This window comes from Biomphalaria glabrata, chromosome 6 (genome assembly GCF_947242115.1).
Source record: "Biomphalaria glabrata chromosome 6, xgBioGlab47.1, whole genome shotgun sequence".
Lineage (NCBI taxonomy): Eukaryota > Metazoa > Mollusca > Gastropoda > Planorbidae > Biomphalaria > Biomphalaria glabrata.
In genome coordinates this window covers 20,346,557-20,368,129 of record NC_074716.1, presented here as the reverse complement: position 1 = coordinate 20,368,129, position 21,573 = coordinate 20,346,557, and the positions used below count along the sequence as shown (strand labels likewise).

The following is a 21,573-nucleotide window of genomic DNA, read 5'->3' as shown; positions in this document are numbered from 1 at the left end:
TTTTGATATTCGTGCAGAAAATGTCGAAACCTATCTGTCTACTGAGTTGCCAAGTAATGTTAAAATACAGACGTTCAAAAATAATCTAACTCACGGCTCGAACTCTTCTTATGATTTGACTCAAGAAATCACATTCTTCAGGTGTTCGTTCTGGTTCTTGTACCAAATCTTCCAGGAACTTGCCATAATCAGAGACTTTGGTTATCTGGTCAACAAAGTATGTATCGGTAAGACTGAATGGTTCTCAAAGAGTTTTGAGATATATAAAAAGTTAGTGACACATTACTTGTACAAACAGATCAAAATAATTATTAGCGGTGTTTACAATAGAAATGATTTATATCAATACCGTAACAGAATTTTTTGGTTCAATTAGGAACAGCCTGTTTAAAATGAGCTTTAATTAAAACTGTCATTGGGGCCTCCGTTGCCTATTTGTACAGGACCTCAATATTCACAAGGCCAGGCCTGACAGATCCACCAAAAAAAAAAAGGTTGTTTTCAAATTTTATGGCACTTTTGTGACATCTTGCTCAGAAATTATTTTATTTCTGATCTGATATAGAGGAGTCATGAAGAAGTTTCCAAAGTAAAAACATTTTTACTAGTCAAGAAAATTTCAGAATTTATTTTCGAGACGAATAAACAAAAAATGGGACAGAGCTATTTTCAAGTTATTTCAGTTTTCAAATGAAACTTTATAAATGTCTTCATCTACTTTAAAATTGTGTTCATTCAAACATTCACATTGGGCAGGAATGATGATGTATTATTGAAACTTTAATTTGAGTTGGAAAATTAAATTTTGTTGTATTCAAAACTGAAGATAACCATCAAGCAAGTTGTAAGTTCAGAAAGTCTTTGGCTTGTAGTCTGTCATCTCAGTGCAGTGGAATGACAGACGTTCTTGATGGGTTACTGCCAACTTCACAGCATACCAATTTGAAATAATCTGGAGTGAAGTGTTTTTTTTTCAAAGCTTATATATCAACTCACTCTATCTGTCTATCTGTCTGCCTGTTCGTCTGGTAAAAAAGTGTGTACATGTTATTTCTCCCACACCCATTCTCGGATCAAGTTGAAACTTCACAACTTATTTATTGGCATTCAATGCATGAATCAATAGAAAAGAAAAAGTACAAGGGAAACTAATACTTCAGTATTCACAGATATGGCTAAATTAGTTGGGTTAAGTCCCCTTAAATAATTGTTTCTCCCTCACGCATTCTCCGATCAAGTTAATACTTTAAACAATTATTTACTGTACCTAACAAAACATGAATTTAAAAAAAACCACCGAATTAGTCAATAATTAATTATTTTGTTTCATATTAAACAAGGAAATAAATAGTACATATAGTTTTAAGGGCGGAGTTCTTCCCCTTTAAATAATCTGTGTTTTTAAATATAATTTTAAAAAATATTTTGCTTGTTATTATATAGGATTTGTAACTTTTATAATCCGTAACAATGTGTCAATTTGTTGAAAAGTTGTAAATCACCAGTGCTTGCCTACATAACTCTTATTGATTGCTAATACTCTTGTGGTTTCTTAATCGACACGTGATACGAAACGATTCATCTTAAAATATCTCGAGCACCACCAGCACAAGTATCAAAACACTTCTAATTGCCCAGCTCTTAATCTGTAACATATATCTAACATTGTTGAATATAGATCGGGAGTTTTAAAAAAAAGTCAGCAGTTCAAGGAAAATTGTGTTTCCATTACCGAAAACAGCAGATGTATTATGGAAGAGACCCTAATCCTAACACAGACGACACAGGCCTGTCTATGGAAGAGACCCTAATCCTAACACAGACGACACGGGCCTGTCTATGGAAGAGACCCTAATCCTAACACAGACGACACGGGCCTGTCTATGGAAGAGACCCTAATCCTAACACAGACGACACGGGCCTGTCTATGGAAGAGACCCTAATCCTAACACAGACGACACGGGCCTGTCTATGGAAGAGACCCTAATCCTAACACAGACGACACGGGCCTGTCTATGGAAGAGACCCTAATCCTAACACAGACGACACGGGCCTGTCTATGGAAGAGACCCTAATCCTAACACAGACGACACGGGCCTGTCTATGGAAGAGACCCTAATCCTAACACAGACGACACGGGCCTGTCTATGGAAGAGACCCTAATCCTAACACAGACGACACGGGCCTGTCTATGGAAGAGACCCTAATCCTAACACAGACGGGAGATTTTCGTGACTTTTTCGTATATTTTACAATTTCAGGAGAATTCCAGAAATCCTTTAATAATTAATAATAAGTAAAAATGGCTATGAAAGTGTGGAGCCCACTGCGGCCGCACAGGTTGCAGTGGCCTAAGACCAGCCCTGCATACATACATCCATTACCTAAAGACAAAATGCTGGACTATATTCTGTCGGCTGGTTCTCACGATAGAACAATAAGAAAGAATGACACATACGACGGCTGACCTACTAAACAGTCAAGAGGTGAATGAGATTTTCTGTTCCGGAACACTGATGAAATATAAGCGACATTTTGTTTGAAGACAAGGCGTTGATAGATCAACTGTCGTGACTCATTGGGACAGAGCACAGTGAGGTCAACTATAGACTCAAGTCTGTGGAACATGGAACAGTGAAGTCAACTATAGACTCAAGTCTGTGGAACATGGAACAGTGAGGTCAAGTACAGATTCAAGTCTGTGACACATGGCACAGTGAGGTCAACTCCAGACTCAAGTCTGTGACACATGGCACAGTGAGGTCAACTATAGACTCAACTCTGTGACACATGGCACAGTGAGGTCAACTACAGATTCAAGTCTGTGGATTGATTTGATTTGTTGATTTGAGGCACATCGGCACAATTTAGGCCATGTCGTGCCTGCAGTCCCCTAAGGACTACTCTCTCTCTAAACAACAAGGCCAGATTCTATACAGTAATATAATTAAAATTAAGGTCTATTCACAGTTAAAATAGTAAAGGTAGTAAAAATTTAAATATTTGGTAAAAATCTAATGTAAATAGTGCATGTTCACAAATTCAGAAATCAGATCTTCGTAGATAGCCCCACTTCCCGAATAAAGCCCAGTACCTTCCCAGGGTCGACATTATTAAATAGTGTTTTTAGATTAGTGGCTCTAAAATGTTTCGCCCTGACATCCTGGTAACTGGGGCAATCAACGAGGATATGTTCCACGGTGAGGCGAGAGTCACAGTACTCGCAAAGTGGGGGCTCCTCTCTCTTCAGTACAAAAGAGTGCGTGATGTAGGTGTGGCCAATCCTAAGTCTGGACATGGTTGTGCTACCACGCCTTGTCAGACCCTTAGATGTGGGCCGCCACCTGACATCCGCCACAATCTGCCTGAGTTTACTGTGAGTCTCAGCCTCCCATCGGTTCTGCCACTCTCGATAGGTGGCAGAGGCAATACTTTGTCTCAGGTCCGAGTAGGGAATTTGGGTTCCTGACACCGCATGATTTAGGGCTCTCTTTGCTTCTCTGTCTGCGGCTTCGTTTCCCTCAATGCCAACATGGGAGGGGACCCAGATGAAGGTGACATCCCTACGGTCGGCTGTTATTAGGTCCAACAGCTTCAGGCACTTATGTACCAATGGGATGTCAGTCTTCATCCGCCCCAAAGCTTGCAATGCAGATTTGGAGTCGGAGCAGATTATAAATTTACTCCTTTCTGATGCTTTTACGGCCATAAGTGCAAGCAATATTGCGTGCAATTCGGCCGTAAAGATGGAGCAGCCATCGGGGAGTCTACGGGAGATTGTTTTGTTCCGAAAGGAGCAGGCACACGCGACCTTTCCCTCCATTTTGGATCCGTCTGTGTAGATGGTGCCACAATCTCCGTAGCTCTCCTGCAGTTCCCTAAAGTGGACTTGTAGTATGCTTGGGTCTGTATTTTCTTTTTTGAAATTAAGGAGGGATAAATTTAATTTAGGTTTATTCATTAGCCAAGGAGGATTCTGAGGGGTTTCTATTTTAGAGATTTGGTCAATGGGTGGGGTTAAATTTTGGATGGGTTCTCTCATTCGAAGGCCCAACGGCTGTATGACGTTAGGCCTTCGATTGTATAATTCTACCTCTGTGGGGTTAAATATGGAGTCAAAAGCAGGGTTCGTGGGGTTGGATTTTAGCTTGACTATATACTGCATTGCAAGCTTTTTCATTCTTATATCCATGGGGAGTTCTCCAGCCTCCACATGGAGACTTGGGATAGGTGATGTACGAAACGCGCCAAGACAGAGACGCAGGGCAGCATTTTGTATTGGTTCCAGTATTTTTAGGTACGACTTCCTTGCTGCTCCATATATTATGGATCCGTAGTCTAGCTTGGATCGAATTAGACTCCGATAGAGCAGCAGCAAGGTACAGCTCCCCAGTCCGTATGGCTGAGTACTCTTAGTATGTTTAATGACTTTTGGCATTTCTTCTTAAGTTCCTTAATGTGGGGGAGAAAATTAAATTTGGAATCTAAGGTGAGGCCTAAAGATTTTGTAGTTTTCACGACAGGGATCTTCTTTTTGTGTATAAATAGTTCAGGGTCTGGGTGGAGCCCCCTTAGATTACAAAAATGCATACTAACTGTTTTGGAGTCAGAGAATTTGAAACCATTATAGTTTGCCCAACCCTGAATTTTGTTTAAACATAACTGTAATTTCCTTTCTAAGGTGTTCATGTTTTTCCCATAAGTAAGAATGACAAAGTCATCAACATACAAAGAGCACTCTATGCCAGGGGACAGCGCATTTATGATGCTATTTATTTTAATGTTGAACAGGGTGACTGACAGAATGCTGCCCTGGGGTACACCCATTTCCTGGTCATGAGTGTCAGACGCGGAGTTGCCCACTCGGACCTGAAATTTTCGATCTTTCAGGAATTCCTCCACAAAACGGGGGAGGTGTCCCTTAAGCCCCATAAGCGCCAGGTCACGTAGAATGCCATGTTTCCAGGTTGTGTCATAGGCCTTTTCTATATCGAAGAATACAGCTACTAGATGTTCTCTTCTGAGTAATGCATTTCTAATATAAGCTTCCAGCCTTACCAGGTGGTCAGTTGTTGTCCGCCCCTGCCGGAATCCGCACTGGTAGTTTGAGATCACTTTATTCCTTTCCAGGTACCAGACCAGCCTACTGTTAATCATTCTTTCCATGGTTTTGCAGATGCAGCTTGTTAGTGCTATTGGTCGATAGTTAGCTGGGTCAGAGCCGTCTCTTCCCGGTTTAGGTATCGGTATAACTGTGGCTTTCCTCCAGCTGTTTGGGAAAGCGCCTGTTTGCCACACACAGTTATAGACCCCTAGTAGGACTGCCAATGAGGGTTCGGGAAGGTGCTTGAGGAACTGGTAATGGATTTCGTCTTCTCCAGGCGCTGTGTCATGTGACTTGTCCAGCGATTCCCTCAGTTCCTCAAGCGAGAACGGTTTGTTGTAGTCTTCATTGTTCTCTGACCTGAAATCAATGGGGTGTCTTTCCTCCCTGGTTTTGACTTTATGGAACTCTGGCGTGTAGTGTGCAGTGGATGATTTTTCTGCTATTGAGGATGCAAGGCAGTCAGCTATTTCTCTGGGGGACGTGACAGTTCGTCCTTGGTTTTTCAAATGCCCTATTGCATTTGATTCTTTCCCTTTGATTCGCCTTACTGCCTTCCAAACCGCTCTAGCAGAAGTTTTGGCATCCAGACTGCCGACAAAACTTCTCCAGGAATTCCTTTTGGCTGACCGTATGGTTTGTCTAGCCTTTGCTCTAGCTATCCTGAATAGCTTTAGGTTTTCCTGGGAAGGATTCTTTATAAATGCAGCCAGTCGTTTTTTCCTATCACCAATAGCACTTTTGCAAGCTGTATCAAACCATGGTTTGCTAGGCCGTTTTGGATTTGCAGAGGTTAGGGGTACAACTTTCCTGGCTATACTTAGTAGCTTGCTAGCAAAGGTATCAGCTGGGTTCTGTTCATGGAGGATATTTTCTGTGATATCCTCATAGCATCTTTTTTGGAATTGTTCCCAATCGGCCTTATTCAGTTTCCACCGCTGAGGTCGTCCCAATGAAGGGAGATTGTTAGTAATGATGATTGGGAAGTGATCACTTCCCCGTAGATCATTGCTAACTGACCATTTAAAATCGTCCAGAAGTCCGGGGACGCATACGGTGAGGTCAATGCATGTGAATGATCCAGTTCCTGGGTGCAAGTAGGTCGGTGATGCATCATTAAGTATGCATAAATCATGTTGGAGGAAGATATCCTCCAGCATACGACCTCTTGTGTCGGTATTGTTGGATCCCCACATGGTGTTATGGGCATTGAAATCCCCAAGGATTAAATAAGGCCGGGGGAGTTGTTTCAATAGGTCCTCCATGTCTGTTCGGTTTAATGGAGCGCCTGGTGGTAGATACAGGCTGCAGCAAGTGATAACCTTGTGAAGGGTTATCCTAGCTGCTACGGCCTGTAGTGTGGTCTGTAGTTCTACCCTCTCATGGGGGATGCTATCCTTCACAAGGATACAGACTCCACCTGATGCTCTCTCTGCATCCTCAACATTCTTGGTGTAAGCACGGTAGCTTCGGAAGCTGATGCAATCTTTTAGAAATGTTTCCTGTAAGCAGACAGCTACAGGAGTCTCAGAGTCCATCAGTAGCTGCATTTCCTCGTAATTGGCCTTGAGGCCTCTACAATTCCACTGTACAATTCTGGAATCCATGGCTTATTCTAGATGACCTACTTGGAGCTATTTGGCCTTGGGAGGCCCCCGGAGGGGTTTCCCTTTATTCCAGTGACCTTGGTATTTTTATTCTTGGGTTTGGATGGAGAGGAGGACAACCCCCTTTTGGGGGAAGTCTTTCTCTCTGGAGAGGGGAGATCCCTCTGGTTAGAGCGGAGGTTATTTCCTCCTCTCTCACCTCGGGCATCCTCTCCGCTTTGATTTCTCCCCTTAGGGAGTTGGTCAACCTCCAACTCAGTAGAGGTTGGGATGTCTGGCTGGGTTCTCTGAGGAGAACCTGTGTCAGACATGATGTCTCCGGGTTCTCCCGGAGTATTGGTTTTGACATGCTGCTCAGTCTCCATGCTCTCATCAGCGAGCACAGAGAACCTGTTCTTTAGCATGACAACAGGGCTTTCTTGTTTCTTCAGAGGTGTGTTCTTTGGCGGTGTTTTCTTCTGAGTTGGGAGAGGAGGAGGGGGTGGTGGGGTCAATGTGTCCGTCTGTGTGGCTATGGATCTTCCTTTCTTAGCAACAGCCTGGGCGTAGGTCTTTGTCAAGCCGAATTGGCCCTTGGGTAGGGCCAGTACAGCCGATTTCGCCTGGCTAAAGGTACATCCGTTTCTTGCCTTGTACTCCTGCACGGCAACCTCCTGTTTCCACACAGGGCAGTCCTTGGAGTAGGCTGAGTGGCCAGCTTGACAGTTTGGGCATTTGAACTGGGCTGTGCAGCCCTTGTCCTCATGACCCTCTCCAGCACATCTGGCACACACAGTGTTCCTCTTACAGACTGCCGCGCCGTGTCCATAACCCTGGCACTTGAAGCACCTCATGGGGTTAGGTATGTAGGGCCTCACTGGAACTCGTAGGTATCCTGCCTTCACATACTCTGGCGGTGTCCTAGTTCCGAATGTGAGGATAATAGTGGCGGTTTTGACCTCCTCACCCTCCCTGCGCCTGGTAATGCGCCGGGCATGGGTGACTCCTTCAATGCCCTCCACTATTTCCTTCTCGGAACATTCCAGTAGGTCCCTAGAGCTGATTACACCTCTGCTGGTGTTCAGACTCTTGTGTGGCATGACTTCCACTTGGAGATCACAGAGTCTTCTGCATCTTAAAAGCCCATCAGAGTGTGTCTTGCTGTCTACTTCTACAAGGAGTTCCATTGTTTTGTGTAGCTTAGACACACTCTTGGGCTCTCCCACTACTGACTTGAGTCCCTTATAGATAATAAAAGGGCTCAACTTGGTCAGGCTTTTCCCCTCCTCTGTGCATCTAACCACCAGAAATGATGGCCAGGTGGCACAGCTTTTTGGGACCTCCTCTTTTTTATCGTCAATTCGTCGTTTCTTGCCCAGACATAGGTCTGGGGCAAGTAGTTTTGTGTGTGTTTTTTTGTCCATATATATTTTGGTTAATTCGGCACCTGTGCTCCCCACCCGCCATCGAGTCCAACAAGGGGACGGGCCATTCGGATGTCCAGAATGAGCCCGCCAGGGCTACACAGGTGCTATACTCAGTCAGCTGCTACATCGGACATGTGTCCGATACAGCAGCTCCCTGATTGACCCTCCAGCCACCGCCCTCCAGCATAGGTCGACGACCTATGCTGGTAGCTCGGCATGACCAGCCGGTTGACCCAGAGCGGGCCATCTGGGTCTCAGGTCTAGGGGAACTTGGAGCCAAAGTATTGTGTTGTTGTGGTTTATCCTCAGATAGCCACCACTCAAACACCAGGATCTCTTTATCCCCCCTTACCCGTCGCAGTCCACGGCAAACGGACTGGTCTAGGACGTAGTGAGAATTTAAAGTTAAGGAGACAGTGTGATGATCAATGAAGACAGACTTAGGAAAAGAGGAGGCAGACACAATGATAGAAAAGAAGTAGGGCACTTTTGAGCTCCAAAAGTGCTAAGGAAAGAGGAGCGCAGTTTAACGTCATGTCTCGGGACGGGCAAGTCTGTGGAACATGGAACAGTGAGGTCAACTATAGACTCAAGTCTGTGGAACATGGAACAGTGAGGTCAACTACAGACTCAAGTCTGTGACACATGGCACAGTGAGGTCAACTATAGACTCAAGTCTGTGACACATGGCACAGTGAGGTCAACTATAGACTCAAGTCTGTGACACATGGCACAGTGAGATCAACTATAGACTCAAGTTTGTGGAACATGGAACAGTGAGGTCAACTATAGAAACATGTCTGTGACACATGGCACAGTGAGGTCAACTATAGACTCAAGTCTGTGGAACATGGAACAGTGAGGTCAACTATAGACTCAAGTCTGTGACACATGGCACAGTGAGGTCAACTACAGACTCAAGTCTGTGGAACATGGAACAGTGAGGTCAACTATAGACTCAAGTCTGTGACACATGGCACAGTGAGGTCAACTATAGACTCAAGTCTATGAAATATGGAACAGTGAGGTCAACTATAGACTTAAGTCTGTGGAACATGGAACAGTGAAGTCAACTATATTGTCTGTGGGACATGGTACACCCTGGTCAACTATAATAATTTTTTATACTGCTGTTATTCTCTAATTATCTCTACTACTACAACTAAACTGGTTTTGGCGTATTATATTCTTAATGTAGAAAACCCGTGGTGTCAACAGAATCCATTCAGCCTAAACAACCAAACCATCAGCCCACCTTTACTCATGGTTTCATCAGAATCCATTTAGCCTACACAACCAAACCATCCGCCCACATTTACTCGTGGTATCATCAGAAACAGATTCATATACTCTAAAACAAGGGACTTAAGTTTGTTTGGCATGGCACAGGGATGTCAACTATATTCATCTAGATATTCCGGTCATTGGTTGGTAGCTCCAAAACAACAAGCTAATGTTAATGTCCCCCATACTTAGCGACTTCAAAATGAGTTTATTTTCAACACGTTCTAGCAACAACCCAACAGTAGTTGTACTTGTGGGAAAGGAGGGGGCAGTAATCATTTCTCGGCAGATTTTTGTTTCACCGTAGACTATGTCGCCTCTAATTACCGCCACACCTTGACCTTACTAAAAATTTAAGTTTCACATGGAGATAAAAGTTGCGAAAAGAATCTGCAAGCATTAAGTTTATGAAAAATCAAAATTGAAGCGTAGCGCTTACATTTATCTAGTTCAGTGTAATTTATTCAGGTCAGGTGTCTAGGTTTTTTCCCCCAGAAACATAATTCAATAAAGCTAGATCGAGGCAGAAAAGTTTGAACTAAAAAGTGCATTCTATACAGTTACATTAAAAGACTCCCTGCTGTTTCTTCCCATTAGAAATCTGGCCAGTATAAGGCTGAAGTATTCTGTATGCAATCCTAAATTATTTATTTTATGTCTACATTGAAGTTTCACTGAACCAACAATAAAACCATTCGACTTGCCACATTGACACCTTCTTTCTTCAGCGTCTCTCTACACCTTCCTCTCCCCTCACCCATTCTTTATCAAATGGCTGGATTTCAAAGGCCGGGATCGTTATTTTCTTTGTCACGTGCAGACACAAAGAGAAGAAATGTAAAATTAACACAGCAGTCTCCAGTATCAATGTCTACATTCCAACTACAGACCAATTCAAATAGATCTATAGAACTAGTTCTGGGACATCACTAGAGTCTTCAGTGAGTTTATAAATGTTTCTTAAAGCTTGTGTCACGCGCAGTTTACCAACAGAGACAACTTTCATTTCCAATAACTGGTCCTAAATACAAGCAACACTTCAGTGACCAGATGGATTATATGGAAGACTTACGTGACCAGATGAAATATATGAAAGACTTAAGTGGCCAGATGAAATATATGAAAGACTTAAGTGGCCAGATGAAATATATGAAAGACTTAAGTGACAAGATGAAATATACTAAAGACTTAAGTGACAAGATGAAATATATGAAAGACTTAAGTGACAAGATGAAATATACTAAAGACTTAAGTGGCCAGATGAAATATATGAAAGACTTAAGTGACCAGATGAAATATATGAAAGACTTAAGTGACCAGATGAAATATATGAAAGACTTAAGTGACCAGATGAAATATATGAAAGACTTAAGTGACAAGATGAAATATATGAAAGACTTAAGTGACCAGATGAAATATATGAAAGACTTAAGTGGCCAGATGAAATATATGAAAGACTTAAGTGACCAGATAAAATATATGAAAGACTTAAGTGACCAGATGAAATATATGAAAGACTTAAGTGGCCAGATGAAATATATGAAAGACTTAAGTGACCAGATGAAATATATGAAAGACTTAAGTGACAAGATGAAATATACTAAAGACTTAAGTGGCCAGATGAAATATATGAAAGACTTAAGTGACCAGATGAAATATATGAAAGATTAAGTGACCAGATGAAATATATGAAAGACTTAAGTGGCCAGATGAAATATATGAAAGACTTAAGTGACCAGATGAAATATATGAAAGACTTAAGTGACCAGATGAAATATATGAAAGTCTTAAGTGACCAGATGAAATATATGAAAGATTAAGTGACCAGATGAAATATATGAAAGACTTAAGTGGCCAGATGAAATATATGAAAGACTTAAGTGACCAGATGAAATATATGAAAGACTTAAGTGACCAGATAAAATATATGAAAGACTTAAGTGACCAGATGAAATATATGAAAGATTAAGTGACCAGATGAAATATATGAAAGACTTAAGTGGCCAGATGAAATATATGAAAGACTTAAGTGACCAGATGAAATATATGAAAGACTTAAGTGACAAGATGAAATATACTAAAGACTTAAGTGGCCAGATGAAATATATGAAAGACTTAAGTGGCCAGATGAAATATATGAAAGACTTAAGTGACCAGATGAAATATATGAAAGACTTAAGTGACCAGATGAAATATATGAAAGACTTAAGTGACAAGATGAAATATATGAAAGACTTAAGTGACCAGATGAAATATATGAAAGACTTAAGTGACAAGATGAAATATACTTAAGACTTAAGTGGCCAGATGAAATATATGAAAGACTTAAGTGACCAGATAAAATATATGAAAGACTTAAGTGACCAGATGAAATATATGAAAGATTAAGTGACCAGATGAAATATATGAAAGACTTAAGTGGCCAGATGAAATATATGAAAGACTTAAGTGGCCAGATAAAATATATGAAAGACTTAAGTGGCCAGATGAAATATATGAAAGACTTAAGTGGCAAAGATGAAATATATGAAAGACTTAAGTGGCCAGATGAAATATATGAAAGACTTAAGTGGCAAAGATGAAATATATGAAAGACTTAAGTGGCCAGATGAAATATATGAAAGACTTAAGTGGCCAGATGAAATATATGAAAGACTTAAGTGGCCAGATGAAATATATGAAAGACTTAAGTGGCCAGATGAAATATATGAAAGACTTAAGTGGCCAGATGAAATATATGAAAGACTTAAGTGGCCAGATAAAATATATGAAAGACTTAAGTGGCCAGATGAAATATATGAAAGACTTAAGTGGCAAAGATGAAATATATGAAAGACTTAAGTGGCCAGATGAAATATATGAAAGACTTAAGTGGCAAAGATGAAATATATGAAAGACTTAAGTGGCCAGATGAAATATATGAAAGACTTAAGTGGCCAGATGAAATATATGAAAGACTTAAGTGGCCAGATGAAATATATGAAAGACTTAAGTGGCCAGATGAAATATATGAAAGACTTAAGTGGCCAGATGAAATATATGAAAGACTTAAGTGGCCAGATGAAATATATGAAAGACTTAAGTGGCCAGATGAAATATATGAAAGACTTAAGTGGCCAGATGAAATATATGAAAGACTTAAGTGGCCAGATAAAATATATGAAAGACTTAAGTGGCCAGATGAAATATATGAAAGACTTAAGTGGCAAAGATGAAATATATGAAAGACTTAAGTGGCCAGATGAAATATATGAAAGACTTAAGTGGCAAAGATGAAATATATGAAAGACTTAAGTGGCCAGATGAAATATATGAAAGACTTAAGTGACCAGATGAAATATATGAAAGACTTAAGTGGCCAGATGAAATATATGAAAGACTTAAGTGACCAGATGAAATATATGAAAGACTTAAGTGGCCAGATGAAATATATGAAAGACTTAAGTGACCAGATAGAATATATGAAAGACTTAAGTGGCCAGATGAAATATATGAAAGACTTAAGTGACCAGATGAAATATATGAAAGACTTAAGTGGCCAGATGAAATATATGAAAGACTTAAGTGGCCAGATGAAATATATGAAAGACTTAAGTGACCAGATAGAATATATGAAAGACTTCAGTGACCAGATAGAATATATGAAAGACTTCAGTGACCAGATAGAATATATGAAAGACTTCAGTGACCAGATAGAATATATGAAAGACTTTAGTGACCAGATAGAATAATAAAATAATCAGAAATATTTCCAAGACATGTAACAAGTACATACTTGCCTCAACTAGTAACACTGTTTAGTTTAACGGATCAACAGAATAAAATATAAAACCAAAATCTGACGAGAAGAGTAAGAGAGAGAGAAAGAGAGAGAGAGACAGAAAGACAGACAGAGAGAAAGGGAAAATGTCCTATTTCATTTGATTTAGGGTGAAGCACTTGGAATAGGAATTAAGTTCTACGCACTCTTTTATTTCTGAAATGTATACACTTCATATTCACATTTTTAAGCACTTAAATACAAATGGTGTTAATAAAATATTTTCAAATTAATTTTTTTTAAAGAATGGCCGAGAAGTGAGAAAATTAGAAATGAAAGAACATGTTTCATGCATCTTAAATTGTAAGCAGTCACTGTAGCACAGTAGTCACTATAGCACAGTAGTCACTATAGAACATTAACACAACAAATCAGCTAGAACACAACTAGTTAACATTGTCAGCTAGGCAACATCTAGTCAACATTATTTCATCCAGTCAATATTATTTCATCTAGTCCCATCTGGTCAACATTATTTCATGTAGTCGACATTATTTCATCAAGTCCCATCTAGTCAACATTATTTCATGTAGTCGACATTATTTCATCAAGTCCCATCTAGTCAACATTATTTCAAGTAGTCGACATTATTTCATCAAGTCCCATCTAGACAACATTATTTCATGTAGTCGACATTATTTCATCAAGTCCCATCTAGTCAACATTATGTCATGTAGTCGACATTATTTAATCTAGTTCCATCTAGTCAACATTATTTCATGTAGTCGACATTATTTCCTCAAGTCCCATTTAGTCAACATTATGTCATGTAGTCGACATTATTTCATCAAGTCCCATCTAGACAACATTATTTCATGTAGTCGACATTATTTCATCAAGTCCCATCTAGTCAACATTATTTCATGTAGTCGACATTATTTCATCAAGTCCCATCTAGTCAACATTATTTCATGTAGTCGACATTATTTCATCAAGTCCCATCTAGACAACATTATTTCATGTAGTCGACATTATTTCATCAAGTCCCATCTAGACAACATTATTTCATGTAGTCGACATTATTTCATCAAGTCCCATCTAGTCAACATTATTTCATGTAGTCGACATTATTTCATCAAGTCCCATCTAGTCAACATTATTTCATGTAGTCGACATTATTTCATCAAGTCCCATCTAGTCAACATTATTTCATGTAGTCGACATTATTTAATCTAGTTCCATCTAGTCAACATTATTTCATGTAGTCGACATTATTTCATCAAGTCCCATCTAGTCAACATTATTTCATGTAGTCGACATTATTTCATCAAGTCCCATATAGTCAACATTATTTCATGTAGTCGACATTATTTCATCAAGTCCCATCTAGTCAACATTATTTCATGTAGTCGACATTATTTCATCAAGTCCCATATAGTCAACATTATTTCATGTAGTCGACATTATTTCATCAAGTCCCATCTAGTCAACATTATTTCATGTAGTCGACATTATTTCATCAAGTCCCATATAGTCAACATTATTTCATGTAGTCGACATTATTAATCTAGTTCCATCTAGTCAACATTATTTCATGTAGTCGACATTATTTCATCAAGTCCCATCTAGTCAACATTTTTCCATCTAGTCGACATTATTTAATCTAGTTCCATCTAGTCAACATTTTCCCATCTAGTCCCATCAAGTCAACATTCAACTAGAGCTTAGAGTTGAACATTTGTTCTCACAACACACTGGAGCGTGGTGGTCGAGTTGTTAAGCGCCTGACATTAATTGGGAAAGTAAAGAGGTTCGTCGTTGTGCTGGCCACACTACACCATCGTTAACCGTCGGTCAGAGAAACAGAAGGTTTGAAAGTTGTTTGTTTACATTCCACATTCATCAAACGTAGAAAACAACAACAACAAAGAAGTTGGTTTCGATCTTTGAAAAGAGAGTTTAAAAAGACCAAATATTTAGACATTTAGTCACTCCGAGTTTTATTGTCTGCAAATTACGCGTGAAGAATTTTAACAAATTCTTCATCACGCAGACGGGTGAAAAATGTGAGACAACGAACTGGAGGTTTTTAGTTGTCTAGTTGTTGTTTTTTTCCTCCAGACAATCTGTACTGCGGTTTTGGGGGATAGGTGAAGGTTGGGAGACGTTGCAATCATGAGTGGAGGGGAAGGTTACCGCAGCACTAAGATGTCAAATACCAGTGTTTAGGGGGGGAGGAGAGAGACAGAGGGGGTGGGGGTGGGAGAGAAATTCGTTCAGCTTTACGCCACAGTTGTGGGGTGTAGAAACTTTATGTGGGTTGACTCTACTTACCGAGATACAACAAAAGATCTGAAAAATGTCTTTAAAGATTACGATGGACTTTCAATGTGCACAACGAATGGAATAAGATGAAGGGAAATAAATCTTGTACTGAACATAGACAGAACTGAACAAGAAAAACACAAACTAAATATTTTGTTACAAAAGCTTTTATGTTAAGTGTCTTTGTATGGCTTAGGCCAGTCATGTACATTTGTACTGGATCTAGACCAGTGATTCCCAAAGTGGTCTATATAGACCTCCAGGGGTCTACCACGACTGCCAAGGGGTCTACGAGAATAAAAAATGAATTGCGGGTCTATGAATACATCTCAAGACCCCCACTTCATTTCTTCACTCTCGTAGACAGGGGTCCAGAAGGTCCTGACTTTAATTTTGATTTCCCATTAATGAAAATACATCAAAGGCACATGTATGATTTGAACATGTTACTTTTAATAAAAAAAAAAGCTATTTTAAAGTTAATAACTTAATTAAACAGCAAAAGTTTTCCTATCTAGTCTAAAGATGTTTCAACACGATAGCGAATCAACTAATACAAACAAATTGACATCACTAGCCACGTTTCAACCTAAATTAAAGCCATACATTGAATTTTATAATGGGAGCATCTCCATCGTACTATCCTCTAGCTACCTTTTATTCTTTTGTGAGGTGAATTCATGTAACTTTGCTTGGTTTTAATTTGAATTTCATTTTTAATGTAGAAATTTACAACTTCATATGTTGTTGTTAAACTTGAAATCACTACAGTTAGAACGCGGTTAAAAAAAAAGTGATGTATGTAATTAACTAATGCAATATTATTTAAGAAGGGAGTCTACCGAAAACATTGCAAGGGGTCTACCGAAAACATTGCAAGGGGTCTAATGAAAACATTGCAAGGGGTCTACTGAAAACATTGCAAGGGGTCTAATGAAAACATTGCAAGGGGTCTACCGAAAACATTGCAAGGGGTCTAATGAAAACATTGCAAGGGGTCTACTGAAAACATTGCAAGGGGTCTACCGAAAACATTGCAAGGGGTCTACTGAAAACATTGCAAGGGGTCTACCGAAAACATTGCAAGGAGTCTACCGAAAACATTGCAAGGGGTCTAATGAAAACATTGCAAGGGGTCTACTGAAAACATTGCAAGGGGTCTACCGAAAACATTGCAAGGGGTCTACCGAAAACATTGCAAGGGGTCTACCGAAAACATTGCAAGGGGTCTACCGAAAACATTGCAAGGAGTCTACCGAAAACACTGCAAGGGGTCTACTGAAAACATTGCAAGGGGTCTACTGAAAACATTGCAAGGAATCTACTGAAAACATTGCAAAGGGTCTACTGAAAACACTGCAAGGGGTCTAATGAAAACATTGCAAGGGGTCTACCGAAAACATTGCAAGGGGTCTACTGAAAACATTGCAAGGGGTCTACTGAAAACATTGCAAGGGGTCTAATGAAAACATTGCAAGGGGTCTAATGAAAAAATTGCAAGGGGTCTACTGAAAACATTGCAAGGGGTCTACCGAAAACATTGCAAGGGGTCTACTGAAAACATTGCAAGGGGTCTACCGAAAACATTGCAAGGAATCTACTGAAAACATTGCAAGGGGTCTACAGAAAACATTGCAAGGAATCTACTGAAAACATTGCAAGGGGTCTACTGAAAACATTGCAAGGGGTTTAATGAAAACACTGCAAGGGGTCTAATGAAAACATTGCAAGGGGTCTACCGAAAACATTGCAAGGAATCTACTGAAAACATTGCAAGGGGTCTACAGAAAACATTGCAAGGAATCTACTGAAAACATTGCAAGGGGTCTACTGAAAACATTGCAAGGGGTTTAATGAAAACACTGCAAGGGGTCTAATGAAAACATTGCAAGGGGTCTAATGAAAACATTGCAAGGAGTCTACTGAAAACATTGCCAGGGGTCTACTGAAAACACTGCAAGGGGTCTAATGAAAACATTGCAAGGGGTCTACTGAAAACATTGCAAGGGGTCTACCGAAAACATTGCAAGGGGTCTACCGAAAACATTGCAAGGGGTCTACTGAAAACATTGAAAGGGGTCTACCGAAAACATTGAAAGGGGTCTACGAGACAAAAACGTTTGGGAACCACTGATCTAGACCAACACTAAATAATATGTGCGATTAGAAATATTATTTACAATTATTTTTCTTTAGCGCAATTTCAGCTTTTAGCATCCTCACTGCGCTCTGATCCTATCACGTGTTTGAACCAGTTTGGAAAAAAAGAGGTGGAGGAGACAAAACGAGGTATCTACTAAGTATCTAGTGATCGCTTCTAAATGCATTTTATAACAAAAAGTTAGACGACTAGAGTTCGAACTCGCGGGCTCAAGCTTCCTCAAGCCAATACACTAACCTTTGTGCAGCGAAAGACATGAAAAATAGAAGGATTCATAGCTATTGTTATGACATGATTAGGATTTAGTTATTTGTTTCGGGAATAAGGGGAAAGTTTTCATTAGCGACAAGTGACGTGACAGATCTTTTAAAAATAAGAACGCTCTAAGTGACGCTAAAAGACTAAGACTAAGACTGCTTTATTGATCCTTACTGAAATTTGTTGTGATTACAAGGACTCGTTTCTCATATAAAGAGGAAGACGCTTCTTGTAGAGTAGTAGACTTGAGTACGACATTATTGACATCGGACGATTCCCTTCTTGAGTATTAAACATATTTGTAGAACAACATATCAGCGTCGACTACATATTTGATTGTTTCGGCCTTTCGCCGGTGTTACTGAAGTGTTGAGTTCAGCGTTACTTCCAGTCAGATCTACACTAGACAGATTGCCAAGAATCAACACCGCGCGGAGGCCTTTAACACTATCTATTGTTAGTTTAAAGCTCTTTAACGACGACTCAATTCTCTATACAAAGTTTGAAGGGAACCAATTCAACTTATACCACCACATCTGTCAAGTACAATTTCTTTCCCTTGTTCGATACCAAACAAAAAAATTAATTACAAATAGTTCAAATAGTTCATTAACTAATTTGATATTTTTTTTAGCCTAATAGATTCTTGTTTTGTCAGATTGAAGAAACAAGTGTGCACAATTTCAGCTGGATCCGAGACTGGGTGTGGGAGAAGTCACCTGGACACATTTTGTACCAGACAGACAGACTGTTGATAGAAGCTTTCTAAAAAGTGTTCTCATTTATTTTTGTCTTTTCATTGTGCCGTTTTATTTGTGTATTTTTGTTAATCTTCATAGTTGACTGTGTTAGAGTCTGTTAAGGTATCAGTTACAGTCTGTTAAGGTATTAGGGACAGTGTAGGCGTATCAAACTAAATGACACACCTTCATTGACTAAACGGTATTTGAAGTTTAATGAGCAAACAACAAGAATGGAATGTCTCAAGGTGACATGTTGGCCACTCCATTCACTTCGAGAGGATCCTAGTAGGGACATGTTTGAGTCACTCCATTCACTTCATGATATCTGCTCTGTTATCAACTCCTTGAGAGGCTTTTAAAAAATTGCGTCGTTTAAAACCAAAATCCGGGTTTTATACTCGTGCCCCCACCCCCACCCCCTTTTCATAGAACCCAAAAAAATGGAGATATTCCATTGTTTCAAGGGTGCAGGAATGTGTTCAATTTAGAAAGATTGTGTGTGTGTGTCTACTTTTAAGACTAATGTGGATGAAGAGCTAATAGAGAAGATGATTAGAGAAGAGAGAGAGAGAGAGAGAGAAAGTTAGAGAGTGTGAGAGAGAAATAAAGAGTGATAGAGTGAGAAAGAGGGAGAGAGAGTGCAAAAGAGAGAGAGAGTGTGTGTGAGAGAGAGAGTGCTAAAGAGAGAAAGAGAGAGAGAGGATGAACTGTAAGAAATAAATACCATGAACTTACACCAATCAGATTTATTCCAATTAGATTTACACCAATGAGATTTACTTGATTTGTCATAGGTCATGTCGTGGGAGAATGTACCTAGGGGTTGTCTCTAATTAAACAGGACATGCAGTTCAGGCTTTACCTTAGCGCTAAATCTTTACAAAGCTTCTATCAACTACCTCTGTCCGTCTGGTCAAAAGTTTAACCCTTTTTTTTTCTCCCACTTCCCATTCTCGGATCAGTTGAACATTTTGCAAAATGTTTCCTAGTCGATGACAATAGACGAATCAATCCAACCAATAACCATTTTGTTGTAGAGCTCAACCTTTCTGTCTTGAGATAAATGCAGGCAATTAGCGTTTCTTTTCCTTAGAAAAGCTTTTTTTTTAAAGTATTCTTTTTATTTTGCTCGTTATATTTGTAGTGATATAAGACTTTTATGTGTGTGTGTGTGTGTGTGTGTGTATAATAACGACGATGTGTTATCCTAGAAGACATTATACTAGAGAGCCCAATCGACGTCAGTCTGTATACGCAGGTCGCTGAGATTAAAAACTAATTTCTTGTATACAGACCTCACCGACATGCTAAGTTCTGACGTGAATGTATATTTGGTTATCTTATCTTCTTCTTCTTATCTTATTTGAGACGTTATTTCCAAAAAGGGAGATAATTACGTCCTTCGCATTTCATTTTTTTTCTCATGCATTTCTAGGGTTCTAATGTTTTGTTTGGTGTAATGCACGAGTTGTAAGACAAACTTCCTTCTCATTATTAGTGTGTTAGTCTTATTTGTATTCTATTTCTAACCTGTACTTCTTTTCTGAGTTATTGGGTCGTATTTATTATTAAGAAAAAAAAAACAGACAAACAAGTTATTCATCATATATTATTAATACAGCTACAGTCCCTTATCTTATATCGCCATAACAGCATTTAGGCCTTCTTATTGAAGTAATCAGCTAGTCAGAATGAAGCAAGACGTCTTAGGGTTAGGGTTTGTCTTTTGTCATGCACAAGTCATCAACACAACGATAGTCGGGAGAAATTCAACCTTTCTGAAAGTCTTGTAGAATCGCGTTAGCGACGTATGGAGATGACCTCTACAAAAAGAAAAACGTCAGGAGTCGACCTAGTTGCAGACGACTCTTGTGAATAAATTCTTTAAGGTCATACTTAGAAGACAAAACGACGTCTCTTACATTTTTAATATTTTTGCAACATTGGTTATTAATATTCAAATATGGATCCATTGGGTCAAAAATACACTGTAAATACATTTTGTTTGTAGCTTAAACAATAAATGGAACGCCTTCACGCCCCTTTATCAGCAGGTCGCGCCCCCCCCCCATTAGAATCCAACTTTTGGAGACAATTTCTTTCTGGTTAACAACATGGCTCAAAACGTTTTCTCCTGTAGGTGTCCACTTTGTGCTGACTTGATGTTCAACCTGACATGTCGGACCTGGACATTTAGCCGCCTAGCCCTTCCAGTCATCTTTTGTTTACCTTTTTTTTTTGTCTTTGTGGTAAATATTTGGAGTCTCTTTCTCTCTGGTCTCTAGTGACGTAAGAACTGGAGTCTCTTTCTCTCTGGTCTCTAGTGACGTAAGAACTGGAGTCTCTTTCTCTCTGGTCTCTAGTGACGTAAGAACTGGAGTCTCTTTCTCTCTGGTCTCTAGTGACGTAAGAACTGGAGTCTCTTTCTATCTGGTCTCTAGTGACGTAAGAACTGGAGTCTCTTTCTATCTGGTCCCTAGTGACGTAAGAACTGGAGTCTGTTTCTATCTGGTCTCTAGTGACGTAAGAACTGGAGTCTCTTTCTCTCTGGTCTCTAGTGACGTAAGAACTGGTGTCTGTTTCTCTCTGGTCTCTAGTGACGTAAGAACTGGAGTCTGTTTCTCTCTGGTCTCTAGTGGCGTAAGAACTGGAGTCTCTTTCTATCTGGTCCCTAGTGACGTAAGAACTGGAGTCTGTTTCTCTCTGGTCTCTAGTGACGTAAGAACTGGAGTCTCTTTCTCTCTGGTCTCTAGTGACGTAAGAACTGGAGTCTCTTTCTATCTGGTCTCTAGTGACGTAAGAACTGGAGTCTCTTTCTATCTGGTCTCTAGTGACGTAAGAACTGGAGTCTCTTTCTCTCTGGTCTCTAGTGACGTAAGAACTGGAGTCTGTTTCTCTCTGGTCTCTAGTGACGTAAGAACTGGA

The 21,573-nt window shown here is 39.7% G+C and overlaps 1 protein-coding gene across 10 annotated transcripts in view; it reads right to left on the bottom strand.

The window, feature by feature from the left end:
• LOC106051067 (uncharacterized) overlaps nucleotides 1-21,573 on the bottom strand; it is a 124,618-nt gene that overhangs the window by 45,868 nt on the left and 57,177 nt on the right. For all 10 annotated transcript variants that reach the window (XM_056032755.1, XM_056032756.1, XM_056032757.1 and 7 more), the window contains one exon: nucleotides 95-205. In XM_056032755.1, coding sequence (XP_055888730.1) covers nucleotides 95-205 — 111 coding nt within the window. The remainder of the gene's footprint in view (nucleotides 1-94; nucleotides 206-21,573) is intronic.